A 21,761-nucleotide genomic window follows, 5' to 3' on the forward strand; every position below is an offset into this window, starting at 1 on the left:
CCTGTGTGTGCAGAGAACACCTGGAGAGAGAGGAAGCAGGAGCGGTGGAGTGTCAGGCTCTTTTTAACAACCAGCTTTCTTGAGGGATGAATAGAGTGAAAACTCACTCACTGCCTCACCCTAGGGAAGGCATTAATCTGTTCAAGAGGGATCTGCTCTTATGATCCAAACACCTCTCCTTGGGCCCCATCTCCGACACTGGGATCAAATTTCGACATGCAATTTGGGGAGAAAAACATCAAAACTGTAGCAAGAGGGAAAAATAAAATGGGAAACCTCATTATCTTGGAGACCACCTCTCGAGATTTGACTCTGCCTGCTTTCGTTTGCCTTTCACAGTCCCCAAGTTGTTGCCTTTTGCACGCTGTCCACAGGCTTGGGCTGTATTCAGTGGGGGGTTAGGTTCTGGAGGGCTTTCCCCTCCATAGTGGATCTGGAACTCTCTGAGGCTTTAAACTCCTCTAACTGACACAACTTGGCCTTTCTTCATGGGTGTGCCTTAGTCAGCCTCCTCAAAACTGGGTCATGGAACCCCAGCCCTGAAAGTGTCATCGGGACAAAAGAATATCACGGCATCATTCCAACTACCTTTTGAGGCAAAATATGCTTCCGGAATTATATATCACCACATTCCATTGTCAGCCAAAAATCATATAATGACCTGATGTATTTTCACTTCTCCTCTATTTGAATCTAATTGTCCAGATCCATGATCATTGATTGCACTAAAACTCATTTGGCCAAAATCATCAGTAAAGAGGTTAACTTAATCATACTCACTTCAGTTGCCCTGTTTCCCCTTTGGCCTTTGGGTTTCTGGTACCCAAAGTCTGAAGTGGGTGTGTACTCTGTTTTGGGGCCAAGTACCTCTCCTTTCCTTTTCCTTTTCCTTTTCCTTTTTCCCTCCCCCTCCCCTCCCCTTCTTATATTTTAAGTTCTGGGATACATGTGCAGAACATGCAGGTCTGTTACATAGGTATATATGTGTCCTATGGTGGTTTGCTGCTCAGAAACCCTTTCTGCTTTTGTATATGGCGCATTGGAAGTAGATGTGGAGAAATCCCCATCTCTTTATATCCTGTGAGTCAGGATAGTGTAGAAGATGAGATGGACCTCTGGGACAAGATGGCTGCCTTCTAGTCCTTTTATGTCCTTCGTTAGTCACATGACACGGGAACAATTCAAATTTTCTCTGGGCTTCAGTTTATTCATCTGAAAATTTGAGATAATAAAAACATCTACTTTCTAGGTTTCCTTTGACAGTTAAACAAAATAATCTGTGCAAAGACATAGGCCAATTCCTGACACCTAGTAAGGTTTTAATAAGAATATTTGTTGCCCTGAGTAGTGGTGCATGCCTGTGGTCCCAGCAACTTGGGAGACTGAGGCAGGAGGATCACTTGACCCCAGGAGTTCAAGACCAGCCTGGTCATAGTGAAACCTCATCTCTAAAAATAAAAAAAGAGACTGGGCACAATGGCTCACACCTGAATTCCCAGTGCTTTGGGGGGCTGAAGCAGGAGGAGTGCTGGGAGCCAAGAATTCAAGACCAGCCTGGGCAACATAGTGAGACTCCATCTTTACAAAAAAACAAAATAAATAAAATTAGCAAGGCATGGTGGTGTGCCTGTAGTCCCAGCTACTTGAAGCTGAGATGAGAGGATTGCTCGAGACTGTGGGTTGGAGATTACCGTGAGCTATGGTTATACCACTGCACACTCTGGCCTGGGTAACAGAGTTCAAACGAAGAAGAAGGAGGAGGAGGAGGAGAAGGAGGAGGGAGGAGGAAGGAGGAAAAATTAAAGAAGAAAGAGAAGGAAGAGGAGAAGGAGGAGAGAGGAAGGAGGAAGAGGAAAAATTAAGAAGGAAGAGGAAAAGGAGGAGGAAGGAGGAGGAGGAAGAAGGAGGAGGAGGAGGTCTTACATATTACTTAAAGAATAGTATTAAGATAAACATGAAATGTTCAAATATCAGTAGGCTTCTGCTGGTTTTGAACCTCAGTGGTCAAAACACTTATTAGATTATCTAGAAATTTGTCACCTAAAATAGATAATGAAGCCACAGACACAAATTGTGGAAATTCTGTATTATTTCTGAATTAACTGTTTACTGTTTATGATTATGAAAACATTGTATACATAGGAATTTATTTCCTTGGGTCCTAAAATGCGTATATGTATAGGAAGACGGAAAGAGTATAAGTGTCATAGTCCTCCTTGAAAGTAATTTTTGTCTGGATGCGGTGGCTCACACCTGTAATCCCAGCACTTTTTGAGAGGCTGAGGTGGGTGGATCACCTGAGGTCAGGAGTTCATGACCAGACTGGCCAACATGATGAAACCCTGTCTTTACTAAAAATATAAAACATAGTCGGATGTGATGGCAGGCATCTGTAGTCCCAGGTACTCAGGAGTCTGAGGCAGGAGAATCACTTGAACCTGGGAGGTGGAGGTTGCAGTGAGCTGAGATTGTGCCACTGGGTGACACAACAAGACTCTGTCTGAAATAATAATATTAATTAATAATAATTTTTTACCCAGTGTTTCAAAGCCATTGGGAAAACTGATACTTGCCTTGAAACTGTTCCATAAATATTGTTGAGGAAATACAAAGTATTATTTTTCTGTATTATTATCAAATGCTATATGGTTTTTATTCTTGTTTTTAATGTCCAAGAAATAATAATAGACCAGGTTGTTACCATGGCAAAAATACAACAATGAAAGACTTTGAGCTTTGATCAGAAGTAGTTAATTTTCTGTTCATTTTGAAAATGTGCTATTCTTAAGCCTCATTTTAGCCACCAAAACATCTCAATGACAGTTTCTGTTAAATTTTCTTCTGCATTTAAAAATGTTTTCTAGAAAGTATGTTGAAACCAAATGTCAGGCTTTTAGTACATTTTCCTACATGACAAGTTTTATCTTCAGTGAAACCCAACTTTTTGAAAAGTGAAGTAATAAAGTCAAAATAATGTGTGGGTGGGTGAGGGAGGGAATGGGGAGAACACTTGGGTGTTAAAAAGCAACTAAAACATTTTTCATGGTTTAAGCCAAAACAAGAGCAAAAATTCATCTTGTGGATATTCAGACAATTTGTGACTTGTTCTGTCTGGCTAGGAGGTACAAGAGGAAACTAATAATAAATCTTTCTGTATATTTCAGAGCATTTCAGTACTTTTCTCCCCTCCTTTGTGCTGAATCTTATATGCTGCCCAAATTCTGCTTGTAGAGATAATTTGAATAAATAGGCATTTATTATAAGACTGTCATTATTTTTCCATAAAACTGTGGCACAACACAAAGCCTCCCACATAAAGCAAAGCAAAAAGTAAGTGCTCAAAACTAAATGTGAATGTTAGTGTGCTTATTAAAACTCTCATGCCTTTTGTTGCGCTTTGATTGAAGGCTTGTAGGAATTAGAGTTGGCTCTGGAGGATTTTATATAGATAACTGTAAAGCCGAAAGTCATAATGAAATTCATGAGAATGTGATGGATTTAAAATTGTAACCTTTGTAAGTAAAAGGTAAATGTGATCTCTATTGGAATCACAGTTGGCTTTTTTATGCCATTGGTCAATCTTAAACATTTATTTTCAGACTTCTTTTCTGGGCATAAATCACAAATCTGTTCATTCAACTGAGTGTCATGGTGTACCAGCTATGCCAGACACTGTTCTGAGCACAGAAACATTTTTTGCCCTTGTGCCATTTACGTTCTAATGGGAGAAGATGGACCAAAACGTTTTTATAATAAATTACAAATAAATAATAAAATCACTTGTATAGTTGTTAGAGGGTGATAAGTCTATGGGAGAAAGTAAAAGTGGAGCAGGATAAGGGGAATGGAGAGTTAGGGACAAGGACAGGATACATTTTGAATTGGGAACATGGTGGCCCCATGCGCAAACTTTGAACTAAGGCAGTTCCCCATACTACCTTCTACTTAGCTAAGGAACCCTCAGGGATGATTTTATTTTGACCTCTTAATTTTATTGCACTCTTGTCATAGTTTTCAAGTAGAGTGAGATGAATATTTTAGTCAGTCTAAATAAGTGTAGGGTAAATGGCTACATGGAAAAAATGGTGCTCTTTCAATAAGCTTCCTGTTCCTTTTTTCTTTTCTTTCTTTCTCTCTTCTTTCTCTCCTTCCTTCCTTCCTTCTTTCTTTCTCTCTCTCTCTCTCTCTCTCTCTTTCTTTCTTTCTTTCTTTCTTTCTTTCTTTCTTTCTTTCTTTCTTTCTTCTCTTTCTCTCTCTCTCTCTTTCTTTCTTTCCTTTCTGTTTCTCTTTTTCTCCCCTTCCCTTCCCCTCTTTCTCTCCCTCTCCCTCTCCCTCCCTCCTTTCTTCTTCTCTCTCCCTTTCTTTCTCTCTCTCTCTCCCTCCTTTCCCTTCCTCCCTTCCTTCCCCTCCCTCCCTCCCTCCCTCTCTCCCTCCTTCCTTCCTTTTTCTCTCCTTTTTACTTTCTTTCTCTTTCTCTCTCTCACACAAATTGATGCTTTATTAATAACACTTTTTGCCTATTACAAAAGCATAGAAGAAAGGAAATCTGAACCCACGTCAGAGATTGTTACAAACTTCTAAGTTGCTATACTTTTTATATAGTTTGATTTCAAGTGAACTTTAGTTTTATAGACAGATTTGTCACTCTCAAACATAAAAATCCAGATCACTAATATGATCATTCTAAGATTATGGGCCAAGTATAATAGCATAGTTGTTTTCATCTTATGCTTAGAACAACAAAATAGTGGTGCTACAATGTGATAAGTAGATATCTGTTTATCCCTGGTGTCTGATGCCAAAATACCTAAAGATTTCATTGGACTCATCTTGCAATAAATCAAATGAATAAGTGGTTTTTTTTTTTTTTTCAGTTAACAAAAAGCAGTTTGGATATTTATTACAGACTCCAGTAATTCTGATATTTTTCTCTGGATAGTAAGAGTAACAAATCTAGCTAATACCATAAAAATGTTTGGGGGAATATGGAAGGAACTTTCCTGTGAAGCAGTATAGATACACCAGAGGTACAGCAGATAGTAAAAGCTGTCTCCATTCAGTACTTTCCATGTGATAGGACATTTTAATGTTTGTGCCAATATGCACAAAAATCAGTAGCAAAAGTGGATAGTAGTTGGTCAGAACAACATGTCTCTCTAATATCTAATTTAATATTTGACATTAATCCAAATATTAGACATAAATTCAAATAAAAATGGATTTTACCATTAATGCATTATGACTGTTACGTGAATATGTAGTGTGTTAAAACTAATTTGGTAAATCTCCACCTACCTATATCTCTCTTTTTGTAAAGTTTTTTTTCTAACATATCATGAGCATTCATCTTTAGCAGATTGTCTTTTCTCGTGTATGGCATCACCTATCCATATTTAAGTTATTAAGACCAGTCTGATAGTCATCAGCCTTAAGAAAAATTATACCTAAATTTTATGTTGGACATTTAGAATAAAAATTATTTTATGCTTATTCTTTTTTTTTTTTTTTTGAGATGGAGCCTTGCTCTGTTGCCCAGGCTAGAGTGCAGTGGCGTGATCTCAGCTCACTGCTCCACCTCCTGGGTTTGAGCCATTCTCCTACTGGGATTACAGGCACCCACCACCCCACCTGACTAATTTTTTTATTTCTAGTAGAGATGCAGTTTCACCATGTTGGCCAGGCTGTTCTTGAACTTATGACGTCAGGTGATCGCCCGCCTCAGCCTGCCTAAATGCTAGGATTATGCCCAGCCATATGCTTATTCTTTGTGACTGTCATTTAAAATATACATATATGACATTTCATTGACTTCAGTAATTATTTTCACAATAGTAATACATATTGCCATTCAAGTAAATGTTTATTCATTCTCTCAGAATGTGCACTAACTTGTGAATAAGTAAAGAGTTGAGCATGTCCATTAACAGGGTTTTTTTTTTTTTTTTAAGATGAATATAAGAACATCATACCTGATATTTTAAATCATTCTTTCAGTGCACATATGGTTTTGAGTGCTCTTCTATGCGCTGATATTATTGCCTCAAATCTTTTTCTACTCATTTAGCTTGTTTTATTTTTTTGTTTGTTTTTGTTTTGTGTTTTAGAGAGGGTCTTGCTATGTTGCCCAGGCTGGTCTCAAATTCCTGGCCTCAAGTGATCTTCCTGTCCCGGCCTCCCAACTAACTGGGATTCCAGGTTCAAACTGAGGCACCTGGCTTGTTTTTTGTTTTTGTTTCTGTTGTTGTTACTGTTGTATATGTCTGTATCAGATTCAAAAAGTAGATTATTTGGGGGGACCGTATGTACAGAATAAAAAACTTGTATGCATCAACTATGAATTAATTTTGAAAGTATACTGTGCTAGCATTCTAATAAAAATATACTTTTGGTTTTTGATACATAAACATTTGTTACAAATCACAAACACTTAAACATATTGTGGAATAGAAAGAAAATGTGAAACAGAAGAATGAAAATACGTCTCATAATTACATTACATGAAATGAAGCAATAATGTCAACCAATTTCAGGATCATTTGGGGAAAAGGTGTCATATATGTCTACATTCTTCTGTGTAAATTAAAGCTGAAAATTTGCATATAGGTTTTTTTTAACCTTTTTTAGATAAACATAAAAGAATCTTTGCATGTAGTTAACAGTGACTGTTTTCCTAAATGCAAAATCTTAAGTAGAAACTTTATTAACATTTTATCGACACCTTAAGTGGGCTATATTTTTTTGAATTAAATGAATGAACCTTTTTATAAAATCATGCACCACATTTGCCTACTTTCAATAAGGAGTTACTAATTAAAGGCATAAAAAGGAATTTAAAATTGTATTATGCTTTTCTAATTATCTTAATTATCCAATTGACACACATTTTTCCCAAGACTTTCACCTACTACAAATTGATACATACAGCTTTATTCTTCCTTTTCAACATGGTTTTATGAATTCTTGTGAAATGTTTTTTAAATGGAGCAGGTAAATGCTTATTTATATTTCTGGCTTGGCTATAAACATTATTTTATTTTATTTTCAAAGCTAGGAGTCATACCAACTTCAGTTCACTGCTTGAATTGCAGATTAGTAAGCTCCAAAATCATTTTTAATATGCCTTTTTGGCTTTTACTTACACATATCATCCTCGTGTTTGATTTTCCTTCATCCTGAATTGAGAATCCTAACAGATATTCCCAGTGTCTATGGCCCAGGCCTGGTAGACACATCACCCTCATTCAGTTTATGTTAGATTTCTCAGAGATTCTACACAGAGTGAGTTTTGAAATTACCAGATTTGATTTCTGCCACTTTTTGTAGTCTGCATCTCTGCCTATTCCAGGAGCATAATTAGTCATCATGAAGTGTGGATAGCATGGACTGGGGGTGAGAGAGTCCGTGAAGTTCCCGTTCACAGCCGTAAACAGACAGCAGGGCAACAGCTACCCGAGTTCATGTTTTATCGGCATTCTTTGGATAAGATCATAGGTAGAGTGGAAAGAATGCAGACATTTCAGTTAGACAGACAGGCTTTTGAACACCAGCTAAGCCACATGCCAGATGTGTGACCTCTGGGAAATTACCTCACCTTTCATTGTCTCAGTGTTCTCATCTGTAAAATGAGGATAATGATACCTTTCTTGCAGGGATGTTTTGAGGATGAGTAACAGTGTATGGAAACCATGTCACACAAGTTTGTCATGTAAAAAGAACTCACTATGTCATCATCATAATTATGCCACAACCTATCATCTGTGATTTAGAGATGGGCTGTTTAGATTCCCTTCTCTTCTTCACTTTATCATTAGCAAGCTCAGTTGAAAATGAACTACAGAGTAATCTACTTATATATGCAATGTAAGTGTATTTCACCAATTGTGATAAAAATTTCTGTATTGAAGGGAAAAATGAATCTATTCTGTTGCAGAGGCACACGAATAAACCTAACTCAGTTTGCATCTCTAAATTGCTTCCAATGCAAAATAGACTTTTTATTCCAAATACAAACCAGCCAACTAAAAATTTGAATTTAGGTCTAACCCTAGAAGGAAGATTAGGTCAGGACGGTGCATCTAAGCTGTGGTCTTTTAAAGTCAAGGGGAGACTCTAGAACATCTCCAGTGGAGATGGCAGAATTGATCCAAGGGCCTAAGAAAATGCTGTTTGTAGGCCTACTGGACAATTTTGCAGTAAGAATGATTGAAATTATGTCTCTACTTATAACCTTTCTTTGGAGGATACTTCTACCTTTGAAGATGATGACCTAGAATAACCTAATTTAGGGAAAATTTTCCAAATAAAGTCATTAGCCTCCTAATGTTCTTGACACCCTGCATAGGTGTATACTACACAAGTGTGAGGTGAAGAGAGCTTGCTTGTAAGGGTTAGATTATAAAGTTATCACAGAGAGCCAAAATCGAATGTAGTCAAAATTTAAAAATATCACATTTTAGGTGGCATATTTTTTCCCAGTAGTTCAAATATACCTAGTTTATTTTCCTAAAGAGTTAGATTTTTTTTTTTTTTGTAGTTAGGTAAGATTTTTAAGAATAAAAAAAAAATGCTAGACTCTCACCTGACGAAGTATCTCATACTCTCGGAATCACTCCAGAGCTGAGACCTCCTAAGGAAATGGTGAATTCACATCCCTTCCTGCAGTTGTAAGCGTCTCGAGGGTCATGCCAGGCTGGGACACTTCATTTGCGTTTTATAATAGTGTTTTGCTATGTTTGCTTCTCTCTCTGTGTGTGTGTAAGCATATATAATTGGGTTTGCATCATTTGTACTAGAAGGTACCTTCATTGCAATACCACTTGTTTTTCCTTGTGTTTATTTATTTTAAAAAGTAAGTTTTAGAACTTATTCTGAATACTTTTTGAACCTTTAAAGTAGATAAGTGTGCAAGCCCCTCCGTGGTGCCGGGCGTATCATAGACAACCAATAAGTGTGTATCCCTTTCACCCTCCTGCTTAGCAGTCTCATCTGTCACTGAAGTCTTAGGTTTTACTTCAGTGTGAATACATTCACAATGGTATCCTAGCCCTGTCCTCTCTGTTACATTGCAGCTCTTGTCTGAGTTTAGGGAGCAAGATTTTCCTCCCGTAAACTCACTGTGCCTAGAGTGAATTCATCACCTTCCCTTTTATTTTGAGATAAAGAGCCAAGTTCAAATGTGAATTCCAGCAACTTCTATTGGTGAACTTGGGCACATTATCTAATCATCATGTCTATGTGTTCTAGGGGCAAATACTTTCTTTCTCTCACACTCCTTTGGTTCATTCAACAAAATTTCACCTCCATAAAAGTGTCATTATGGAGTATAATTTAAATAAGTAATCTAACTAGGGCCTTCAATTTGCCAGCTAGGGAAGCAGTTGTTAAATAAGGCAGAAGGCATTCCTGTTTTCACAGAACTCAGTCTGTTAGATGATCAAGACAAGGAAACAGGCAGGTACAGTAGAATGTGATAATTCCTTTGAAGTGAGAGTACAAGAAACATGAACTCAGGGACCTAACCCAAAGAATATCAGAGAATATTTCCTTAAGATGTGTCTGAGCTGAATCCTAAACAACAAGCAAGAATTAGTAAGGTGAGAAGACAGGGGCATGCGTGAAAATGCAAGTAGCATGTGATGAAGATCCAATACACCAAGAGAAGCGGCTGCGTTTCAGGAAGCAGGAGAAATTTCATGTAGTTGCAGCATACAATGCGAGAAAGGAGTGGGAAGAATTAAGATGAGAGATTAAAGTGTAACCTGCATCATGCAATCTATATAACCCTGTAAAAGAATTTACACTTAACTGTGGATGCAGGAGAGGACAAGTGGGAGGTACTGATGAGAAGTTACGGAACGATAAGCCAGGATGGTAGGAAGAAGAGTGAACTACTGTGTGTGTGGGTTTCCTGCACTTTGTAGTTCAGGTGTGGGTATGGAGAGGGGCCAATGGGTTGATCTTAGATGGGAGGTTTCCTTGGCATGTGATAGGGTTTGGATTTGTGTCCCCAACCAAATTTCATGTTGAAATGTAACTCCAGGGTTGGAGGTGGGGTCTGACACCCTTTGGCAGTTGATTCTAGGGATGTACAAGAGAGAACTGACAAGGAGGCTTCCAGGTGTGAGTAAAGAGGAGCCTGGAGAAAGATTGAAATTGCCATCGTGAGGATCTAAGAAATCCAGCTAAGGAAAACAAAAATAATTGCTGGAGCACACAAAGGTCCTGGTTTATGTGTGGCAACCAGGAATGCATGGTATTACTGCTGTCCAGGGGCTGCATGAGTTTTCTGCACTCATTAGCTCCTCTGTGGGTATGGAGAGAGACCATTGGGTTGGTCTTAGATGGAGGTATCATTGGCAAGTGTGATAAAGGACAAGTGTAAAAGAGACGAAGACAGTAACAAAATCGTAGAAGTGAAGGGCTGTGAGATTAGAAAGAAAGTAAAGAAATAAAGGCACTAGAGGTCCTTATATGACCATGGGTGAGGGAGGAATAACTGAGTGAGTGGTCTAAGAAGATCAGAGAATGATGTCATACTGGAGAATGTGGATTTAATATTTTCATAGTGAATCAGCTCCTAGTGATGGCAAAGGCCAGGTGTGCCGTGTCATGGTTGAAGTGAAGTAGAGAGGGAGGTCACTAGAGATCAGCAAGTCAAAGGCTGCATTTGGAAGCAATTTCTCCGTGGATATTGATGTCACCCAAGATGATAGCAGGAATTGGGGTGCAGGGAATGACAAGAGTCAGGTGCTGAAGTCATAGAAAGTAGTTTTCACAGGGGCAAGACTGCCCACTGGGGCACATTAGGGACATTGTGAGGGCACTTTTTCATGTCAAAATGGCTGCTGGGTAGAGGGAGGTAGACTTGGCCTTTCTATAAAACAAAGATCTGACTGCATCCCACATGACTTCCATGTGCTGTGCTAGACAGTCAAGGACTGAGTAGATGACTCAACATATGGTGGGGTTTCTAGAAAAGTGAACTGTCTTCTGGAACACTGAAGCACTGTCTCATCCCACATACTATTCTTTCTTTTTTGAGATGGAGCCTCTCTCTGCCTCCCAGCCTGGAGTGCAGTGGTGCGATGTTGGCTCACTGCAACCTCCATCTCCTGGGTTCAAGCAATTTTCCTGCCGCAGCCTCCTGAATAGCTCGGACTACAGGTGCCCATCACCATCTCTGGCTAATTTTTGTATTTTTAGTAGAGACAAGGTTTCACCATGTTGGCCAGGCTGGGTCCAAAACTCCTGACCTGAAGTGATACCTGTCCACCTTGGCCTCCTGAAGTATTGGGATTACAGGCATGAGCCATGGCACTGGGCCCCGTATGCTACTCTTGGGTAAGCCCAAGTCATTTGTATTATTTTCTTCACTTCAATAGCCTTGACATGTTATCCGAGGTTGTTTCCTTCTCTTTATCATATTCAAGGAACTCTGATTTGTGGCTTCTATCCAAACTCTAGCTCTTATTCCTGGATTTACATGTACCTCTGGGCTTTTGTTTTCCTGTTCTTTCTTGTGCACCATAGCTCCTGATCATTTAAATCCAAACTTATTTATTATAAGTAGGTGCAGATATCTGACTTGGTTAGGTTTTCTGCTGTAGTCGTGCCAAGCATTTACATATTGAAATATATATTGCTTTATTATAAATTATTTTTCTCTCTTTCATGTATTATTTTTAGTTAGGGTGATGCATTAATTTGGAAGGGGAAATTATAAGTTATATTAGCAATTAATTCCATTTCAAGATATAAATGGGATATTACGGCATATTTATTATAAAAGGGAGAATTGAGAGTTGCCGTCTTACAGAACAAGGGAAAGTTGCCAGAGAATTGGTGTTAGACAGGAGTGTAGAGAAAGGTTGAAGGTGGTCATGAACAACCACCTGGGGACAAGTGTTTTTATACGAGGATCAGGGACCTAGAAGTGGCATTAGAGCAAGAACGGCACAGTCACTAACTTTCTCCTCTTTGTCTTTGACCATCCTTTTCCCTCCACCTGGGATGCCCACCCCACTTCTCTTTACACCTGCATGTTCTCCATTGTATGGTATAAAACCTTATTCTTTCAAAGCCTCCTGTGACCTCCTCAGGGTGGAAGAAGACATAGGCAAGGCAGTGAACAGTCAAGTACCTGGATGCTGTGCTAGGCACTGTGCATGAGTTCTCTCTCAGTTCTTATTCATTCCGTCCAAGAAGGAGAGGGAACGCACACACTTTTAGAATGAAAATGAAATCTAATGACGCCCTGACTTTCCCTTTCAGTGTCACCAGGTGAGGGCATAGCAGATGGGAAGAGATGGGACTCTATCTGAGGGCAGTGTGGTCCTGTAGCTTGTGTCACCCGCTGAACCACACCATGCTTACATGGACCCTTATGGCAGCATTGTGAGAAGCTTTTAGATGGAAAGCAACTGGAAAGGGGAGACTTATGCCTGTCTAACTTTTGATTTCAGACTCATATTTGAAACTGCTCTTTGTTTTTCTGGCCCCAGACTCTTAGTTAACCAGTGAGTTTCTTTAAGATCAGAGTTCATTTATCATCTTTTGCTGTCCACAGAATCTACTGTATGCCTTGCTCCTTATAGGTGTTCAGTGTGTATACATTGAGTTAAGTGTGTAAGGTCTATGCAAGTTTTCAAATGCTTAAGGAAGTCTATAGCGAAGGAAAAGGTCTCAGCACATGTAAATGTGGCTGATTGTTTTGCATATGTAAAATGCAAAACTGAATTTGCATCCCAAATAAAGTCAAGGTGAAAGATTTTGTTTGACTAAGACCTAAAAACATTTAAAATTGACATTATCACTATCTGGATTGTGCAATCTAATTTCCTTAGGTGCACATATTTTTTAGGATCTTGTGGGCAGCTTATTATTTGGTAATATTTAGATACCCTTGAATATATCTCATTTAAACATAAATCCTTTTTAAGGAAAAGGTGAGGATTTCAATTGGAAAAAGTAAAAAAGCAACAAAAGAAATCTAGGGTTTTCTTATCTCCAAGTTACTGGAAATAATCTCTTCACTTAAAATACAAAGCTGGATCCATGTTTTCAATCTGTCTTAGAGATTCATGTCAGTTACAGAAATGTTTTTGTGGTGTTTTGTTTGATAATGAAGTTCCGTTACTCTGTTTTTCAGGTCCTGTGGGAGTAGGGCTGAATGAACTGAAACGAAAGCTGCTGATCAGTGACACCCAGCACTATGGCGTGACAGTGCCCCGTGAGTTCTGCGCTATTTAGTGTTCCCATGACTACACTTACGATAATTTAAAAACATTTTTTTAAATTATTTTTTAAATTATTATGGGTACATAGTAAGTGTATATATTTATGGGGTACACGAGATGTTTGATATGGGCATGAAATGCTGAAATAAGCACATCATGGAGAATGCAGCATCCATCCCCTCAAGCATTTATCCTCTGAGTTACAAACAATCCAATTACACTCAATATCTTAAAAAATATACAATTAAGTTATTATTGACTATAGTGACCCTGTTGTGCTATCAAATAGTAGATCTTCTTCATTCTTTGTAACTATTTTCTTTTCGTATTCATTAATAATAACGATTGGGTAACACTTTCCAAGCACTGTCTGAGCACTCACTCATCTAGACCTCCTAGCTACCCGAAGAAGAATACAGTGACGTTATCCCCATGTTACAGAGGAGGAAACCAAGGCAAAAGTTGTTAAAAATGTGCCCTAAATTACACAGATTTTTGGCAGAATATTTATTCATCACAGCTTTCCTACTCCTAGGTTTGTATGGTGAATTTTAGTACACACATGACATCAAATTGCTACTTACAAATTTTCTTCTAAAGAAAAGTCTAACAATTGTTTTCTAAAATAAGTGCTAATGTTTTCCAGAGTTTTTCACCAGCTTTAAGATTAGAAGAATCAAATGATAGAGAGCTGAAGGAGACTTATTATAATATGTCTTTCTTAATTACTTTTTATATGTAGTAATTGGCAGATAGTGTTAAATGGGCTTTTCATGGCTGTATAGTTTAAATATGGTAAGTTTCTTTTCAGTACACAGAATTAGATTTATTTTTATAAAACTGGTTTTCATAGGCATTCTTACAAATAAAATGTGATGCTTGAAACATTTTGATCTGCAGAATAAATGCCATTTGACTACTTAATATGTTGATATTAGAAAGCTGTCTAAAAGCCTAAATTGAAATGTTGGCTTTTTCAAGTGGTTTTAGTACTGTTTTTAAAAAATTGCTTGTATATTGCCCTTAGCGACGTTCTCTAGTTTTGGAAGAGTTCAGCTTTATTTTAAAATTATAGTTTTCTATGACCTCAACTTCCTTCTTTATACTACATTTTCCAAATTATTGTTTGTAATCATTTTCAGACATAAGTTATAGGACTGCTACTTTCTACCACACATTACCAAGATGAAAGTAAAGGAAAATGTGGAACTAGACAGTTTCTTATTTTTTTCCTGTAATTATTCACTTCTCTTACAAAAACTGAATTACAATATACAAGGTGTTAGAAAATTTAACAAAATAATTTTTAAGCTTACCAATGAACAATTATATGAGACGTAGAAGATGCAAAAACAGATTACAAAGAAAAAAAAACAAATTTTTAAACTTCATACTGTGTATTCTTCTCCTTGGTTTTCTTAATTTTGTAGCTTTCCCAGCAAAGTATAAGATGGTTGATATTATCTCTATTTCACAGCGAAGAAGATTGAGATAGAAAGGATGTGTTGACGTGAGTTCCATAGATGATAGGTGCACTTGGATTTGAAGCCAGGTTTTTTTGTTTTTCTTTGTCAGTTCCTATGTTCCTCCTCTTATATGACACTAGCTATCCTTTAAAACTACAGACTCTCCTGGTTGTATTTCAGTAAGTAGTCAAAAGGATTTCTTTTGAAGATGAGAAATATCCATAAGGCAATCTATCCTACTAACTCTCTGTGATAGCTGTGGTATTATGGAAGGACCTAGGGCAAGGCATTTTAGTCTCAATTTACCCAGCTGTTTAAATGCTTGCCTCTGAAGTTGTTATAGAAGTTGACAATATTCTAGAAAGGTTGTGGGGCTGGGATTCTCCAAAGAAATCCCCAAAGTTATTTTTTACTCTGATTTACTTTTAGATAGATGTTAATGTCAAAAGATCTTCATATAGCAATGTTTCACAGGCTTGCCTGATGATAAGAATCTCTTGGAGTTCTATAAAAAGATATGCCCGAGTATCTGTCTTTATAGCAGATGATTCCTGATGTCAGACATGTTTGGAAAATACAGCATCAAGCCAAGGTGATTTAATAAATTAGAATATATTTTAAGAGTAATTTTAGAATTTCAGATAGTTTTGCTTTGTAAAATACTTTGGGCAGAGTCTTGAATATTGGAGAAAAATGATTGCTTTGATTATACCACCAGTATTGTTTGATGTTTATTTCTATAATTTTGTTTTTGAAAGCATGTATTACATATCCACCAGAAAAATTATGGACCAAAGGAACTCCTGCACATTGCTGGTGGGAGTGTGAATTAACACAATCACTTTGGAAAACTAAGTTGCAGTATCCACTAAAGCTGAGCAAACACATACCCTGTGACCCGGCAATTCTGCTCCTACTGCACACCCAATGGAAATGCATAAACACGTTCACCAAAATACACGTACTGAGATATTCTTAGCCATTCATAAAAGTTCAAAACTGAAAACTACCCAATACTGATCACTTGAATAAGTAGAATGGAGAAGTATAGTACATGCATACAATGGAATACTGTAATGCAATGAGAAAGAACAATCTGCAACTCCATGCAACAGTAAGAATGAATCCCACAAATGTGTTAAACAAACGGAGGTAGACCCAAGAGAATGAATGAGGCAGTATGATTTCATTTTTATAATTGCAATAAAAGCAACATTCATGTCTGCTCTTAGAAATGTCAAGGAGTTGGGTTAGAACCCAAGAAGTGATTCTGAAGTGCTAGCAATTTTTTGCTTCTTGTTAAGAGTGCTGGCTGCACGGGGGTGTTAAACCTGTGAAAAGTAAAGAAGTTATATACACTTTTATGTGTATATATGAGTTATTGTATCATACTCAGGCTCTTAAATCTTAAAAATAAATAATAGTTTATTAACTGTAGTTTGCTGATTTTCTGGTTTTCCTAAAAATGCTATAGTTATGTAAATATTTCAAGAGGAAGCTGAGTGATTTTACATGGGACCTCTCTGTACTACTTTTGTAACTACTTGTGAATTTGTAATTACCTTAATTAAAAAAAAATATTTAAATGGATGCTAAATCAGGTTATTACTCGAGCTAAAATGGCTGAATGAGCTATATGAAGTCTTTAAAAATTATCCATGTAATAATATTAAACATTCAAAGTTGCTTTCCAGGAAAGTGGTGGCTGAAACTCTCATTTTCTGCCTTTTGCTCCTCTGTGGGAAGTTTCTTATTGATTGATTGATTGTAGAGATGAAGTCTCACTGCTTTGCCCAGGCTAATCTAATCTCAAACTCCTGGCCTCAGATGATCCTCCTGCCTCAGCCCCTCAAAGTGCTGGGATTTCAGACGTGAGCCACTATGCCCAGCCTGTGGGAAATTTCCTCCTTGAAAAGCAACATCAACATTGTTTTAAGGCTATAGGTTATCATAAGTAAATCTGAATGACTATTAATACAACCAGTCAAAAGGGTCTCTTGTGCATTACATTAAAATTAAACAGGTAACAAAAAGTATTGCAGTAGACATCAAATACTTGATGGATTCCGAAATCTGTGTAGTCTAGAATTTGGGCATTCTGAGTCATCCATGTCTATTAATCACTTTCTGTGGTTCCCAGAAAGACAGATATTGCAGTTTTTGTAGGTTTTAAAGCATCCATACTCTAGAAAACTTCTTTGTCCATAGGATACCTCACTTGCATGTTCTAAAAAAAAAAAAAAAAAAAAAAAAGATAGCTAAAAATTTTTTTTTTCCCTATCTCCCCAGGACAGCTATTTTGGGATATTTCGGGGAAGTGGGGAAAGGGCTCCTATTTTGTTTCCTATTTTGCTTTAATCTGGGAACATATTGGGTACTCAGTGAGCTGTGACGAAGTTGTGCCTGCCTTGTGGTTAACGTGCACATCTTTCCCTTTGAGTCTCCTTCTCATAAGAATTTCAGATCTCTTATTCAGGATTCCTCATTGTGAATGAGGTCATGAGGTTCCTATGAAACTCATTATAATTAGGCTCTGACATTCTTCATCAGTAAAATAACGTCCGACCTGGGTAATTCAGGTTGATCATGATAAGCAAACAATTTGGTTGTAGACACAAATGCATTTGGTGATGTCATCAATGTCTTGTTCAATTACCACTTGATGTGGTTCTAAAAATATTTTAACCCTGCTGTGGGATGCCATGTATCAGGGAAGTAATCTTTCAGCCATGTGTTGCAGATTTTCAACCAAAATGTCCCGCCATCATAATTGAATAAAGACAATCTTTTCTCTGTCCATAAGAAAGAAATCAATGCACAGAAATTCTCAATTTTGATTTTCAGCAATACTTTTTACTTAGGCCAACTATTTGCTGAAGGAACACTAGCAAATAGCAACAACAAAACTGATTAAGTAATAAATGACCATTAAGCCTAAACTCCAAAGCAGGGCATTATACTAATTTTAATATCTCTCATGTTCTTGGATATTAATTGTGTTATATACACTCAGTAGGGTATTTTTCTGCTGTAAAGCTTTAGTCTTTATGACAGAATACAATGCACCAGTTTAGAATACAGTGCACCAGTACTTCATGCTGTTCCTGTAAAGCATATGACATTTCATTTCAAAGAGTAGCACTACCTCTTGGTGTGCTACCTGCAGAGCATGTATTAAAAACTGTTTAAAGAGATCTAAACATTGTATTAAAATATTCTTGCTAACTAAATAAAAGGGAATTAAACTTTGGGATATAATTTAAATTAGTTGAGTTTTATCCATTACATTTTCTATTACGTTACATCCCCGCCACCCACCGCCCCGCTTCTCAGATTCTTTTTTGTAACATCAAGACGTAATTGGAATAAACTGCATATATTTAAAATACACAATTAGATCAGTTTTAGCATCTGTGTACACATGCAAAAACATCACTACAGCCAACATAATGAATGTTTCCATCTCAAAAACTTTCCTTGCGCCCTTGGTAATCTAGCCTTCCACCCTGTTCCCAAGCAACCACTGATCTGTATTCTGTCACTATTGATTATTTGAAATGATTTAGTGTGTTATCTAAATAGGATTACACAGTATGCATCCATTATTTTCTTTGCCAGACTTTTTCCACTTAGCATAATGAATGTAAGATTCACACCTATTGTTTCCTAGATCAGTAATTCATTCCTTTTCATCCCTCTTCATGCTGAATAGCATTCCATTGTATAGAAATACCACAATTTGTCTCTCCATGTACCTGTTGATGAATATTTAGGGGATTTTCCCTCTACCCCCATTTTTGGCTATCATAAATAAAGTCATTACAAGGTTTTTGTACAAGTCTTTTGATGCATATATGTTTTTATTTCTCTTTGGCCAAATAAGTAGGAGGGGAATGACAAGGCCGTGTGGTTTAATTTGTTAAGAAACTACTAAACCGATTTCCAAAGTGGTTATACCATCTTACAAACCACTAGTAGCACATGTGAGCTCTGGGTGCTCCACATTTTTGCCAACACCTGGTGTAGTCAGTCTTCTAAATTTTTGTCACCATAAGTACGTAGTGGTATCTCATACTTCAGTTTGTATTAACTAATGACTAGCATAATTTTATGCAGTAGTCCCCAACCTTTTTGGCTCCAGGGAGCAGTTTCATGAAAGCCAGTTTTTCCACAGACAGGACAGGAGGGGATGGGGTCAGACTGATACTGTTCCACCTCAAATCATCAGGCATTAGATTCTTATAAGGAGGGCGTAATCTAGGTCCCTCGCACATGCAGTTCACAATTGGGTTCGTGGTCTTATGGGAAACCAGGGCCATAAGGGGGTGGAGCTCAGCTGGTAACACTCCCTTGCCCACCTGCTGCTCACCTTCTGTGTGGCCTGGTTCCTAACAGGCCACAGACCAGTGTAGCTTGGGGGTTGGGGACTCACGATTTTATGAATTCAGCCATTTATATATCTTCTTTGGTAGAGTGTGTGTTTAAATGTTTTGACCATTTTTCTTTTGAGACAGAGTCTTGCTCTGCTGCTCCGGCTAAAGTGCAGTGGTGTGATTTGGGTCACTCCAACTTCCACCTCCTGGGTTCAAGTGATTCTCCCACTTCAGCCTCCTGAGTAGCTGGGATTACAGGTGCGTGCCACCATGCCCAGCTAATTTTTATATTTATAGTAGAGATGGGGCTTCACTATGTTGGCCAGATTGGTTTTGAACTCCTGGCCTCAAGTGATCACCTGCCTCAGCCTCCCAAAGTGCTGGGATTACAGGTGTGGGCCACCATGTCTGGCCTATTTTTAAAAAGTGGATTGTTTGTCTAATTACTGAGTTTTGAGAGTTCTACTCTTAGATACCTGTTCTTCATCTGATAAATGTGTTACACATATTTTCTTCCAGTCTGTGACTGGCCTTTTCATTTTTTTTTAATGGTGTCTTTTAAAAAGCAAAAGTGTTTAATTTTGATGAAATCTAATTTATCAATTTTTCTTTTATGTTTTATAATGTTTCTGTTCTATGTAAAAGTTCTTTGCTATCTCAAGGTTGCAAAGAAATTCTGTAGTCTTCTGGAAGTTTCACAGTTTTAGGTTTTACATTTAGATCTTGATCTATTTCAAGCTTAGTTTTCATGTTGTTATTTAGCACGCTTGCCTCACTCCTGATCTCAGGGGAAAACAGCACCATCTTTTACCGTTAATATAATGTTGGCTCATTGAGGTCCTTTATCAGTTTGAGGACATTACTGTTACTCCTACTTTGCTGAGACTATTGTGAATGCTGTCAAAGTTTTTAAAAATGCTTTCTTTGCATACATTGAGATGATTGTGTTGGCTGCCATTAATCTCTTAATTTCATGAATTCTGCTTTTCTAATGTTAAGTCATTTGGTATATATATGTATTATATATATTTATATTTAACATTTATATTTATAAATATGTTTAAATATATATGTTATATATAAGTAAATTTATATATATAAAGCCAACCTTTTATATATATAGTAAATATATATATATATATAAAATTATGGAAATGATTAAATTTAAGCTACTATTTTCTTATTTGTTTTCCGTTTGTCTCATCTGTATTTTATTGTGTTTGTCTTCCTTTTCTGCCTTCTTTTGGATTGAGTCCTTTTTAGTTTCCATTTTAATCTACCCATTGGCTCTCTGGTGGTATCTCTGCATTAGTTTTTTACTGGTTGTTCTAAATATTAAAGTATGTATATCTAACCATTTGTAATCTGCTTGGAGTTTAACTTGGTGTCATCTCACATAAAATACAGAAACCTGGCAACCATTTAAGACCCTTTACCCCAGCCTAATCTTTTTGTTTTAGGTGTCAAGTGTATTACATTTGCATACATTGAAAACTCTATCAGATAATATTATAACTTGTCTTTAAAATGGTCATATATGTCTTAATGAACCTAAGAGGAAAAAAGTAGACTTTTACATTTACACAGCTATTTGTTTTTCCTCATTCCTGAAAATAGAAATTTCCTTCTTATCATTTCTCTTCAGCCTAAAGAACTTCCTTGATTGTTTCTTTTAGAACAGTCTGCTGGGGAATTCTATTAGTTTCTCTTCATCTGAGGAGGTCTTTATTCTGCCTTTATTCTTGAAACCCATTTTGATTAAGTCTTTTCCTTCAGTGCTTTAAAGATATTTCATTGATTTCTTATTCTTATGATTTATGTTAACATATCTCTGACAGTTTAAATCATTATTCACTTATGTGTTAGGTGTTTTTTCCTAGCTGCTTTGAGATTTTTTAATTTATCTTTGGCTTTTAATCGTTTGATTATAATATGTCTAGGCATAATATTTTCTTCTGAGTGTATCCTGTTTGGGATTTGCTGAGCTACTGAAATCTGTAAGTTTATGTCTTTCACCAAACATATTTTTCTGGCCTAATCTCTTTCTTCCTTTCCTTCCAGCACTCCCATGACATGCATGTTTTCTCATAGGTCCCTGGAGTTCTATCTGTATTTTTAAAATCTATTTGTTGTTGTTGTTCAGTTACAATTTTATCACTCTGTCTTCAAGTTCACCGGCTTTTCTTTCTGTCATTCTGTTACTGGCCCACCTAGTGATATGTTGCCATTATTTTTATTTTTCAGTTCTACAATTTCTATTTGGTTTTTCTTTATAGTTTCTGTTCCTCTGCTAAGAATTTATATTTTTGTTCGATTCAAGTATATTTTCCTTTACCTTTTCAAGCATAGTTATGGTACCTGCTTTAAAGCCTTTGTCTAATCTAACTTCTAGGTCATTCAGAGTTGCCGTCTGTTATCTTTCCCCTTAAAAATTGGTCTTTTTTTTTTTTTTTTTTTGGTTATCTCATGTTAAATGATTTCAGATTGCATTTTGGACATTGTGAATATAATGTATTAATACTAGGTTCTGTTACAATATTCTGGAGAATTGGTATTTTTATTTTAGCTGTCAGCTTCTTTTATCTCATTTACTTTTGTTATATTGATTTACGTCTGTTTTGGTGCAAGGATTAGTCTAAGACTTGTGTGCATGGTTCAGATCTCAGCTCAGTTCTTTAAGACTTTTC

General features: G+C 37.0%; 1 protein-coding gene across 4 annotated transcripts in view; it reads left to right on the plus strand.

Moving 5' to 3' along the window:
* The window catches only part of MPP7 (membrane palmitoylated protein 7), a 245,382-nt gene that overhangs the window by 216,035 nt on the left and 7,586 nt on the right, over positions 1-21,761 (plus strand). For all 4 annotated transcript variants that reach the window (XM_032243784.1, XM_032243788.1, XM_032243785.1 and 1 more), the window contains one exon: positions 13,148-13,228. In XM_032243784.1, the coding sequence (XP_032099675.1) occupies positions 13,148-13,228 (81 nt within the window). The remainder of the gene's footprint in view (positions 1-13,147; positions 13,229-21,761) is intronic.

The sequence above is a fragment of the Sapajus apella genome, unplaced genomic scaffold, assembly GCF_009761245.1.
Source record: "Sapajus apella isolate SASKATOON/1434 unplaced genomic scaffold, GSC_monkey_1.0 scaffold53, whole genome shotgun sequence".
Classification (NCBI taxonomy): domain Eukaryota; kingdom Metazoa; phylum Chordata; class Mammalia; order Primates; family Cebidae; genus Sapajus; species Sapajus apella.